General features: G+C 38.7%; 1 protein-coding gene across 1 annotated transcript in view; it reads right to left on the bottom strand.

Annotated features, from left to right (window-relative positions):
* Positions 1–13,111, bottom strand: part of CAPZA2 (capping actin protein of muscle Z-line subunit alpha 2) — a 60,017-nt gene extending 46,906 nt beyond the window's left edge. The window contains exon 1 of the mRNA XM_040472170.1: positions 12,950–13,111. Coding sequence (XP_040328104.1) covers positions 12,950–12,988 — 39 coding nt within the window. The 5' untranslated portion in view covers positions 12,989–13,111. The remainder of the gene's footprint in view (positions 1–12,949) is intronic.
* Positions 13,112–13,569: the final 458 nt, after the last annotated feature.

The raw sequence follows: 13,569 nt of genomic DNA on the forward strand, positions 1-13,569 counted from the left end.
CAGACAGCATGGAGCCTGCTTGGGATTCTTTCTCCCTCTCTCTCTCTCAAAATAAATAAATAAACCTTAAAATAAAATAAAATAAAATAAAATAAAATAAAATAAAATAAAATAAAAATAAAATAAAATAAAATAAAATAAAATACTAAAAAACCCATGAGTCCAAAGTAGGCATTATCATTAACTGAAAAAGAAGTTATGTATAAACTATTACTTATCTTAAACTTTCAATTTCTTTATCTCCTCTGAATCATCCCCCTTAGTCCATGAACATTCCTAAATTTTTTCTATCTTAAAAAACATAAAGTATTCCTAAATTAAATAGTAGGAAAAAATGAAGTAGTAATGCCTATCCTTTCTCTTTTGTTTCACTATCATATTTTTTCAAAAATAGTTTATACTTATTGTTGCCACTTCTTACTTTTCTTTAGTTAACATTTATGGAGCATCTAATACAGTGACATTCAACCTCATGGCACATTCAAATCATCTGGGAAGCTTCTTTTTGTTTGTTTTACAAGGGTACAAAGGCTCGAGGCCTCACCTGTAAGTGAAGCTTGTGCATCCAAGTTTGTTTATAAACTCTCCAATTGATTCTAATGTGCAGCTAGAGTTGAAAACCAATGATCTAATGTATGCCAGGCACTCCACTGGAATTACAAAGATTAGTAAGACACAAGGCCTGCCCTTGAAGAACAAAGAAATTAGGAAAATCAGGTAAATCTATTTAAAAAATTGGTAAATGCGGGGCGCCTGGGTGGCGCAGTCGGTTAAGCGTCCGACTTCAGCCAGGTCACGATCTCGCGGTCCGTGAGTTCGAGCCCCGCGTCAGGCTCTGGGCTGATGGCTCAGAGCCTGGAGCCTGTTTCCGATTCTGTGTCTCCCTCTCTCTCTGCCCCTCCCCCGTTCATGCTCTGTCTCTCTCTGTCCCAAAAAAAAATAAAAAATAAAATAATTAAAAAAAAAAAATTGGTAAATGTTATAACAAAGGTATACACAAATTTCTAAGGGAGCATAGGCCAGGATACAAAAGTCATGAGGGAAGTTTTTGGTCTGGTTACCGAAGGATTGTTTACAATGCAAGACATGAACGAAAGGCCATTTCTGGAAGAAGGAAAGCATATACACACCTTTTAGACTTGGGTAATCTGGCTTTTCTCTACCTGCTCCCTGCTGCAGGGCTGTAATAAAATTGCTTTCTTAAAGGCAACCAGTGGAAGGAAATAATGAAGATTAGAGCAGAAATAAATGATAGAGAAAACTAAAAAAAAAAAAAAAAAAAAAAAAAAAAAAAATCAAGAGAACAGAGCAATGAAATCAAGAGCTGGTTCTTTGAAAAAATAAAATTGAGAAACCTCTTGCCAAACTTATCAAAAAGAGAAAGGACCGAAATAAGTAAAAATCACAAATCAAAGAGGAGAAATAACCAACATCACAGAAATACAAACACTTATATGAGATTATGCCAACAAACTGGACAGAAGAAATGGATAAATTCCTACAAACATACAAATTAACAAAACTGAAACAGGAAGAAATAGAAAACTTGAACAGACTGATAACCAACAACGAAATTGAATAAGTAATCAAAAACTCCTAACAAACAAAATTTCAGGACCAGATGGCTTCACAAGTGAATTCTACCAAACATTTAAAGGGTTTATACCTATTGTTCTCAAACTATTCTATATAAAATAGAAAATGATGGAAAACTTCCAAATTCTTTCCATGAGGCCAGCATTACCCTGATACCAAAACCAGATGAAGACACCACAAAGAAAGAGAGCTACAGACCAATATCTCTGATGAACATAGATGCTAGCAAAATACTAGCAAACCAAATCCAACAATGCATTAAAAAAAAATCATTCACCACAATCAAGTGGGATTTATTCCTGGGTTGCAAGGGTGGCTCAATATTTGCAAATCAATTAATGTGATATATCATATTAGAAGAAAGGATAAGAACCATATGATCATTTCAATAGCTACAGAAAAAGCATCTGACAAAGCACAACTTCCATTCATAATAAAAAACCTGAACGAGTAGGTTTAGAGGAAACACACCTCAACATAATAAAGGCCATCTATGAAAAACCCACAGCTAATATCATCCTCAAAGGGGACAAACTGACAGCCTTTCTTCTAGGGTCATGAACAAGATAGGGATGTCCACTCTCACCACTTTCATTTAACATAGTACTGGAAGTCCTAGCCATCAGACAGAAAGAAATAGAAAGCATCCAAGTTGGTAAGGAAGAAGTAAAACTTTCACTAGTCACAAATGACATGATACACTCTATACAGAAAACCCAAAAGACTCCACCAAAAAACTGCCAGAACTGTTAAATGAATTCAGTAAAGTTTCAGGATAAAAAATCAAAGTACAGAAATTTGTTGCATTTCTATATGCCAATAATGAAGCAGCAGAGAGAAAGCAAGGAATCAATCCCATTTACAACTGCACCCAAAACAATTAAGATACCTAGAAATAAACCTAACCAAAGAGGTGAAAGACCTGTACTCTGAAAACTATAAAACACTGATGACAGAAACTGGAAGAAATGGAAAGACATCCCATGCTCATGAATTGGAAGAATACTGTTAAGATGTCTATACTACCCAAAGCAATCTACACATTTAATGCAATCCCTATCAAAATACGAATAGCATTTTTCACAGAGCTAGAGCAAACAATCTTAAAATTTGTTTGGAACCACAACTGACCCCGAATAGTCAAAGCAATCTTTGAAAAAAAAAAATAAAAAAGCTGAAGGCATCACAATTCTGGACTTCAAGTTATATTGCAAAACTGCAGTAATCAAAACAGTATGGTATGGTACTGGAACAAAAACAGACACACAGATCAACAGGACAGAACTGAAAACTCACAAATGAACCCACAATTACGGTCAATTAATCTTTGACAAAGCAAGAAAGAGGGAAAAAGTCTCTTCAACAAATGGTGTTGGGAAAACTGGACAACATGCAAAAGAATGAAACTGGACCACTTTCTTTTACCATACACGAAAATAAACTCAAAATGTATGAGAAACCTAAATGTGAGACAGGAAACCATAAAAATCCTACAAGAAAACGTCAGCAGTAACTTCTTTGATATTGGTTGTAGCAACTTCTTTCTAGATAGGACTCCTGAGGAAAGGGAAACAAAAGCAAAAGATAAACTTTTGGGAATATATCAACATAAAAAGCCTCTACACAGTATAGGAAACAATCAACAAAATTAAAAGGCAACCTACAAGGGGCACCTGGGTGGCTCAGTTGGTTAAATGGCCAACTCTTGACCTCAGCTCAGGTCTTGATCGCAGGGTTGTGAATTCAAGCCCCATACTGGGCTCTGCGCTGGGTATGAAGCCCACTTAAAAATAAATAAATAAATAAATAAATAAATAAATAAATAAATAAATAAATAAATAAAAGGCAACCTATGAAATGGGAGATGATATTTACAAATAACATACCTGATAAAAGGCTAGTATCAAAATAAATAACTTTTTAAAACTCAACATCTCAAAAATGAATCCAAATTAAAAATGGTCAGAAGACATGAACAGACATTTTTCCAAAGAAGACATACAGGGGGCCAACAGATGCATGAAAAGATGCTCAATATCACTCATCATTAGGGAAATGCAAATCAAAACTACAATGAGGTATCACCTCACACCTGTCAGAATGGCTAAAATCAAGAACACAAGAAATGACAGGTGTTGGCAAGGATGTGGAGAAAGAGGAACCTTCTGGCATTGTTGGTGGGAATGCAAACTGATACAGATGTGGCAAATATATAAATGGAATATTACCCAAGCATAAAAAAAGAATGAAATACTGCCACTGCAAGGACATAGACAGAGCTAGTAAGTATTATGCTAAGCAAAGTAGTTAGCCAGAGAAAGCCAAATATCACATGAGTTCACTCATATGTGGAATTTAAGAAACAAAACAAATGAGCAAAGGGAAAGAGAGAGAGAGAGCGAGTGAGAAAGGGGCAAACCAAGAGACAGATTCTTAACTATAGAGAACTAACTCATGGTTACCAGAAGGGAGGTGGGCAGGGGGGATGGGTGAAATAGATGATGGGATTAAGGAATGCATATGTTGTGATGAGCACTGGATGATGTATGGGAGTGTTGAACCACTACATTGTACACCTGAAACTAATATTACACTGTACGTTAACTAACTGGAATTTAAATAAAAACTTAAAAAAAAAAAAAGGCCACCAGTGATCTCTAGTCCACTGCTTAAATAGCCTTATCTGTGCTAGTTTTCCCCCTATAAAACGGGTATAACAACAAAATTACTCTGACAACTGAGAGATTAATGTAGTATAGATAGTGGCATACCATAGATAAAATGTTTCTCATCCCTTTATCTTAAATATAAAGGCTTTTCTCAAACCTATATTCCTTCTTAATCTCTGAAACGCTGTTATTGCTCCTTCTAGAAATTCTCTTCAAGTTCTGTGACATTAGCACCTACTATGTACTACAACACAGATTTCTACTTCAAGGATCATCCCTCACCTTTTTGTTTCTCTCCTTATATTTTCTAAATAAGTGTATATGCAAAAGTATATGCTCTCTGACCTCTCCTCTTTGCTATGTCTAAGCTTGTTCTTTTAACAGTTTTATTCCATCTTGTGGCCAGAAAAGAGAAATTTCCAAGTCTGTATAAAATATCTGGGACTGTTTTTTCCAAGTTCCATTTCTGTTTCCCTATCTTCTAGGCATGTTCAAACAGACATTCTGCTAGCATTTCAGTATAACCTGAGTCAAACTCACCATTACTCCTCCCTGCTGTCCATCCTCTTCCTGAGTTCCCCAGTTAATGGTGGTACCACTTCCTAGTTATCCAGATTTTAACGTTCAGTTATCCCTGATTCTCCCATTTCCACTACATTCACTCACCAAGTCCTGTTGATTCCAACTCTGAAATCTGTTAGCAATGTTTTTTTTCTTCATGTCTTGTGAAACTACTTTAAGTCACGTCTTAACACTTAACTCAAGTTCCCACTGTTCTTACTAGCTCCTATAGTATGTCTAGAGCCAAGGTGCTCAACCAGGGACAATTTTGTCCTATAGAGAACAATCTGATTATCATGCCAGGGGAGGGGAGGGAGGTGTTATTGGCACCATGTGAGCCAAGGATGCTATTAAACATCTTACAGTGCATAGGACAGCCCTTGCAATGTTTTCTGACCCCAAGTGTCAAAAATGCTGAGGCTGAGAAAACCCTGTGCTATTCAGTAGCACAGTTCATCTTTGCATCTCTTAACTTGCAAAGTACCTAATATAACTCATACTCTCTGTTCATTCCCAGTTTCCTATTTTTACTTCCTTTGTTGTGCACTGAGGCATGAGCCTGCACCCCAACTGATGTCTACCATCCTCCTAGGCAGAAGTAATTTTTCTGTCTTCTGAATTTCCATGAACTTATTACTTTTTGATGCTATACTATGTATACATCCATATACGTGTGTGTGTGTGTATATAATTTATCTTTGAATCTATAATCTTTCATCTACCAAACAGGTGATCAAATCACCAAACTTCAGTGAGTCTGAAACCTAATACATGGTGTCATTACTGCTAGTCACAAATGCTACAATTCTCTTTTACTCCCCTGACCCCTCTGAAATTAGGTTTATAGATATAACTTGCTTTAGTTAACTAAAACCTGAGCAGTAGTGTAATGATCTCCAAGTGCATGTGTGGTGAGGGAGGGGCAACTTTAAAAATCAGTGTGCTATTCACATTTCCTTCCCACTGCTGCCAGGACCAGGACGGTGGGGGAAAAAGTCTAAAATTTGTGGGGTTTTTTTGGTATCTATTTTCTTATAAGTATGACATGCTACATACTGTAAACATGAAGTGTACAGCATGACGGGGTGCCTGGGTGGTGCAGATGGTTAAGCATCCAACTCTTGATTTCAGCTCAGGTCATGATCTCACAATCGTGAGATTGAGCCCCACACGGGCCTCTGCGCTGACAGCACAGAGCCTGCCTAGGATTCTCTCTCACCCTCTCTCTCTGCCCCCACCCCTTCTCACGCTCTTGCTATAAACTTAAAAAAAAAGTGTACAGCATGTTACTTTGATACATTTATATATTCTTAATGACTGCCATTGAAGCAATATTTATCATTACTATTTTATATTATACACACTTTATATTATTGTCTATATTCACTATACTGTATATCACACCTCTATGGCTTATTTACAACTCATTACAAGTTTGTACTCTTAAACACTATCAGTCTTATCCTCCCAACCTCCATCCCCTGGTAACTACTATTTTGCTCTGGTGGGTTTTTTTTTTTTTTTTTTTTAATTAAAAACAGGCTCGACTTTTTTATATTTCACATTTTAAGGGATATCGTACAGTACTTGTCTTTCTTTGACTTATCTCACTTAGCATAATGTGCTCAAGGTCCTTCTATGTTGTCATAAATGGCAAGATATTATTCTTGCTCATGGCTGAATAATATTCCATTATATATATACATACCACATCAAAAAGCCCAAGTTCACACTGAAATCCTCCAACAGCCTGAAACTCTACATGCCTTCACTGAGCAGGGCCCTTCTGCTGCTGATCCACATTAGACATATTAAATAGAATGTGTAAGGAGATGTCATATAAAGCTCCCTTCCCCAAGCCCCTCATGCCACGATTTTAGGTTGTTAGTGGTCGCATTATATCCTTGCTTACTTTGATTCACAATCAATGTAAGAGGCATAATTTAATGTACCACTAAAGAAGAAAAAACGCTACTGATTAATATCATAAGCCGTTGACTGCACAATGGAACCTGATTCCAGAGATCTTTTTCTTTTTTCTTTTTCTTTTTTTTTTTTTTTGAGAGAGAGAGAGAATCACACACCCAAGTGGAAGAGAGGGGCAAAGGAAGAGAGACAGGATCTTAAGTAGCCTGCACACTCAGCATGACACAGGGCTCAATCCCATGACTGCGAGATCACAACCTGAGCCGAAATCAAGAGTCTGAACGCTCAACCAACTGAGGCACCCAGGCATATTTAAAATATGGAAAATTATGAGTACTGGAATCAATGAAGTATGGTATATTTGGTAAATGAATAAACGTGGAGGCAGTTTTCAAAAATTATTTCCATTCACAGTCAATACAAACATTATGAACTAAAATGTGTAAGAAAAGTTCTCAGACATTAGGTTCAAAGTGAAATGCTTAAATAAATGCTGTAAGAGAAAGAATGTAAAGAGAGTACATCTAACCTTCAAAACAAAATTTATGAAATTCTCCTTTTTTGACAACTATAGATGGTTTTATGGAACCCCTAGTTTTTTTTCTGACATGCAAAAATCTTTTCCAATAAGTTACTGCTTCAGGCAATCAAGCTTTTAGGTCAGAGCACAGAACGATAGGTCAAGTTTTCCAGTCATGCTTTCAACTTTAAACATTACTTTGCACTCTGCTCTGTTTTTACATCCTATGTTTTTACACTAAGACACAACGTTCTATGTATCTAACTATCCTTATTTTATGTAGAAATGGCTCCCAAAAGCACTGAAAAAAGTACTACCAACTTGTTTTAATGTGCAAAGTCTAAAAAACTCCACTAATGATACAGCAGCTATAAAGTTTCTGCTTGCTATAGGAAGTTTTACATTCTGTTCATGCAATGACAGAATCATTTGTCCACAGAATGAAATTAGGAATGAATATTTTCTACATTAATAGCTTACTGGTTTAGTTTACTTTCTGGTTAATAAGAACACTGTAAATTTTATATTAATTATGATTGCAACTTACATTGCTTTCAAATACAAACAAAACTTTAAAAAAACATTTTTTTTTAATGTTTATTTATTATTGAGTGACAGAGAGACACAGAGCATGATCAGGGGAGGGGCCGAGAGATGGAGAGACACAGAATCCGAAGCAAGCTCCAGGTTCCGAGCTGTCAGCACATAGCCCGAAGCAGGGCTCGAACCCACGAACTGTGAGATCATGACCTGGGCTGAAGTTGGACGTTTAACTGACTGAGCCCCCTAACAAAACTTCTGAAACCAAATAATGATTACATAGTGAGGGAGAACTATATAAACTACTTATAAAGAATATTTAGCATGTGTGAATGATTTAAACCATAGCCAATATGGAGCTGTACCTGTACCTTAAGGAGCACCAAGAATTTCATTTGATTATCTAAATCTTTAAAATCTATAGCATTATTTAGAAATGAAAAATTCATGTACCCTAAATTTTCCCTCAAAAACTTGACTTTATATGTTACTTCTACTTCCTTTTTCATTCACTCATTGAACCCTTCTACTCACCACATGCAGCATAATGACAGATGCTAAGAATATTATTTCTGTACTTAGGAATTCCAGAACAAGAGGAAAAAGACAGTTAAGCACATAACTGTTATGCAAAATTGTATTTAATACTAATGATACAGAGTTCAGAAGAGTTATTAAACCAGTCATGTGATCTGAGATAAATCTTGAGGAATGAGTAAGATTTTCATCTTTCAAAAAAAGAAAAAAAAAGGACAGATCAGGGAGCAGTACCAACACTCAAAGTGGGTAAGAAGTCATCTACAGATAAAAATAACTATAATGTATTGTGTGTTTACTACATGCCAGGTACCATTTACACTTATCCTCACATTTTAGAGGAAACTGAGGCTGAGAGGCTAAATAATTTACCCAAGGTGCTAGACACGGACTAACATGTAGGTCTCTGAATTCACAGTATGATTAAATAACAGTATATATATTGGAGTCAGACCTATTTAGGTTAGAATGGAACACAAGGCCATGAATATCATTTTTAAGAGTTGAGCTTCCTAGTAAAGGCAATGGAGGATTCAGCAACTAAAAGTTTGGGAATATATAGGGGCGCCTGGGTGGCGCAGTCGGTTGGTTAAGCGTCCGACTTCAGCCAGGTCACGATCTCACGGTCCGGGAGTTCGAGCCCCGCGTCGGGCTCTGGGCTGATGGCTCAGAGCCTGGAGCCTGTTTCCGATTCTGTGTCTCTCTCTCTCTCTGCCCCTCCCCCGTTCATGCTCTGTCTCTCTCTGTCCCAAAAATAAATAAACGTTGAAAAAAAAAATTTAAAAGTTTGGGAATATATAAACATATTAAAACATGGCTTGGATACAAGAAGTTGGAGGCATTAGTCTAGAAAGTTTACAATAAAAGCCTATCAGTGGCAAATACAACAGAAGGTAAAGACCAGCTATGACATTCTTCTAACCCTACTTTTCTTCCCCTGCCTTTATTTCTTTATTTCCTTAACTGTGTAGTCACAGAGCAGCTACAATCAATTTGCATTCTGTTCATACAGTAAAATTTTATTACTAAACAAGAGTAGTTAATAACATAAGTAACAACAGTTAATAGTCTGGTCAACTGAGAAGTAATAAACTGAATATTAATATCAATGAATTACCTTTTTAAGCGTAAGAAACATTTTGATGATAGAAGTGACAAGATTCGGAAACAGATTGTAAGGTACAGAGCTCAAGGAGACAAAAGTTAAAGCTGAAGTTAAAAACCTGGATGACCAGAATAATGGGAATAGAGAAAGAGAAAAACGAGTAAGAGGAGACAGATTTCTGCCCCACTTTGTGTAGGGGGAAAGGGGAGGGGACTTCACGTATTTACTTGTAGGAAGGTTCCATTTAAACACATCTTATTAACTATCTCCTGTAAAAAGGACCAACAATAAAAATGTGCGACCAGTGCTCAGAAGAGAAGTTAGGACCGAGCTATATACTCAAGACACATTTACAAAGATATAAAAGTTGCAACTATGGAAGTGGACCACTAATCACTGGGGAAAGGTGAGAGGGATTATGCCGGGTGGAGGATGGGGGGGGGGGGAGCCGGATCCTTTCCAACAAATAACTGTCTTCCTTCTGGAGCTTAGGAGTGACTTCCCACTGTACAGAGGGGTGTGAAGCAAATAATTCTCCTGCTTTGAGCCTTATACCATAATTTCATATAATTTCAAATTCACAAAAATGCTTTGCTGTACAATGCAGCTGACCCCAGAAGTGGAAAACATGAATTATTTTTGGCCTAGAGTTTCTAAACTATGAAAAAAGATCAGTCAGATACACTACAACAAATGAAACTTTAAAGAACTTCACTGCGCTTCTTCAGATAATTTTATTCCCTATTAACCCAGTGGCCAAAGGTGAAAGATTATTAAATTTCATAGTGGTATCCTCACAAAGCAATTGTACATGATTTTAAAAAGTAAAGATGTTATTCTAGATTAATTTCTAAAATGCTTCCTACCAGATATGAAACTATACCAGTAGCGTAAAATTTTTAAACGTGTTAAACAGTAATAAACTTTGCTCTAAAATGATCAAACACAACTTAAATTTAGAACCCAACATTATTTAATGTTTGGTATTTACAATTTTTATTACAAACAAAAAGAACTATGTTTGTTTTTTCAACATTAGCCATCAACAAATTAAACACAAAAATAAACCCAGAAGAGGGTCCTATCATCATTTACTAAGGAAATATAATGCCACAAGAGCATCAACTTTGGTTTCAGACAAACAGGTTTAAATACCACCTCTGTCACTTTTTACTTAGGTGTCCTTGGGAGAATTACTTAAAGCTTCTGACATATCTGTAAAATGGTATTACATGAAATGGTATCAATAAAACCTACCTCAAACTTACAACAAATTAATGAATCTAGCGTCTGAGCCATGCATATACAAAGTATGAGTACTATGTAAGTTAATAGCTTGCCTTCTTCAGATCTGCAATCAATAATGGAAATTCCAACAACCTAAAAATTTTAAAAGCTTATTTCTGAAAATTACAAACAAGGTGGCAGAAAAAGTAACACGATTTAAATATTAGTTTAAAAATACCACCTTTTAAAATTCTACTTCTGATTCTATACCCAGCTGTCCTACTCCCAAAAGATTAAAAAAAACATTTAGATAACTGAAGTGACAAAAGTGTTAGAATTTCACTTAACTAGTTACTTGAATTTAACCCAGAAGTTTGGTCAGCTGTCTTCTTAATCACTAAATATATCAATGAAATCTATATGAAAATATCTACAGAATAATCTTACAAAACTCGAAATAAAAACAAAAACACCAAATTCCTTCAAATTAGAATTTTCATTCATTTACTCTTAAACCATTGTGTTGCAGCCTGGAGAATAAGACACCCTACCCCTCCGCCTTTATGGAGCCTTAGTGCCTTAGTGCCCTGAGAATGCCCAGATAATGAGGAACCTTGTCATCTCATTTTGAAAAAACTTTGCTATTTTAGGCCTTTACAACACATGACAGGACTATATTAACTCCCACACTGAATACTCAGTCCTCAGCCAGATTCTAGCCACTTGAACTACTAATCAGTACTTAAGAACGGTAGAATAAAAACATGAGAATTCCTTTAAAAACTTTGCAGCACTTTAATATGTGTGTGCCCGGTTGCATAAATTTTCAGATGACAACTCCTGGTTATTTACCAATGTAACACATGTGAATATGGCACAGCAACTTTTATGTATACAGGGATCTGCTTGGTTCTCCCCATCTTGTCCTTTTATTATCACTTTCACCAAAGAGCACAAGAGAAAGAAAAAGACTTCCGAAATTGAAGATGAGGCCGACTTCTGCATATTCACATCGGGAAGGAGACAGAACATGACATTTCGGTGCAAGTTTATATTACAGGATATAAAAACACTTGGGGCAGGGAGTTCCAACTGAAAACATCCTTAGGTTTACATGAGGATTTCTTAAACATCATGAGGTGTGTGTGTTTCATACACCGTGGTTCTGCTTCGGGAAGTTAAAAAAAAAAAAAAGAACACTGTGAAATTAAGAGTGGACACTTGGAAAACTGTATTCACAGGTTATGTCAGTCACTTCTGAGTTTGAGAAACGTCCAAGCCCTTCCCAGAAAAATACTCAAAATTAGTAGGGCCCCCCCTCTTCACCAGGGAATGGGCCTTCACAGTAGCCAAAGGAAACGGCGAACAAGAGAGACTATTTCAATGATCAGATTTCTTATTTTAAATGCCTGAGAATTTAAATCGTTCATCTGGTTCCAATGTTGTCATAGCATCTAAGATAAAGCAAAAGGAGCTGCACAATCTCCCCTCTTCAGAAGTCCTAGCAGGACGGTGGAGCGCCACCAAATCGCCCCCGAGGGGCTAGTGCCAACCGGGGCAGAAAACAACCATGGGGAGCGGGTCTTTTTGTGAACCACTCCGCCTTTCAGGGAACACGGAAGCTGCAAGCCTAAAGCTAAAGCCGAAAAAAGAAAAGGGGGGGGGGGGGGGGAAGGGGGGGGGGGGGGGGGACTTCCACGGGGAAAGGAAAAAAAGCGTAGAGAACCAGAAAAGGAAGCATTTTGTTTCTGGGAGGAGGGAGTAGAAGGGAGAAGCGAAGGTCTTCTTTCTATGCGATTTTTTTCCTTTACCCCTCACCCGGGCTACAGTCTTCGGCCAGGCCATCGGGCAGAGCACCGCCCTTGGGCCGCTCCCAGGCCGGGACACGGACCCGTCTGCAGTCCCCAGACCCCGCGCAGGGCCCCGCGACCGAGGAGGAACGAGAGGGTTCCCAGCGGCCGCCGCCCTCTGCGCCCCCCGCGCCCCCCGCCTCCGCGCCAGGCGCCGCCGCCCGGCTCCTACTTCCTATTTTCGGAGCACACACCCTACAAGGAGCGGAGCGGAGCGAGCAGGCCTGCCAGAGACCTGCCCCCGCGCGGGGCCTCGGGTGACTGACAGGGGCAGGCACTAGGGTGCAGCGAGGAGAGGAGGAGGAAGGGCAGCCGAGGGCACAAACCAATGCCCTTCCCGGCGGCCAGAATCCGGGCTGACACGCCAGGGTTCTACTGACTCCCCAATGACGGACTCCGCCACCTCCGCGGCACTTACCTTCTCCTCATCAGACAACTGCTCCTCCAGATCCGCCATTTTCCTTCTGGCGACAAACCGCGGCGGCGGCGGCGGCGGCAGCGGCCACCTGACTTCCCCCTTTCCGTGCGGTCCTCCGCGCCCGCGCCTCCGCCAAGGGAGGGGCCCACAGGCCAGGTCGCCGCGCACGCGCCCCGGAGCCCCGCCCCTCTCCAGCCGGCCCGCGGGGGTCTGCACGAGGCTGTGCGCGTGCGCAGGAGGCTGGAAGGCCTGGGAGGGAGGAGGAGTCGCCTACCGCCGCCTGCTGCAGGCTTGTCAGCATCATGAGTATAGGATCCTTTCTCCACTAGTGACCATATGGACCCAGTCTGCGACGAGTACATTCTGAGCCCTTGATTGTGTTCCCATCAAGCCCTCAACTGTGCTAGCTCAAATGTGATAAAGTGTACGAATAGAAGCTTTTTAAACAATCTTTTTAAAAATAACCAGAAAAATACTGGTTTTATGGAAATATGTACACATAATCCAGCCCATAATTAGAACATTGTTCTTGATATATCCATGTATTCATTTAAGAAATATTTATTGGTTCTTTATTGTGTGGCGGGTACTATGTTAGTCCCTGGGAACATACAACATTA

Source organism: Herpailurus yagouaroundi, unplaced genomic scaffold (genome assembly GCF_014898765.1).
Source record: "Herpailurus yagouaroundi ecotype Mexico unplaced genomic scaffold, PumYag 100, whole genome shotgun sequence".
Lineage (NCBI taxonomy): Eukaryota > Metazoa > Chordata > Mammalia > Carnivora > Felidae > Herpailurus > Herpailurus yagouaroundi.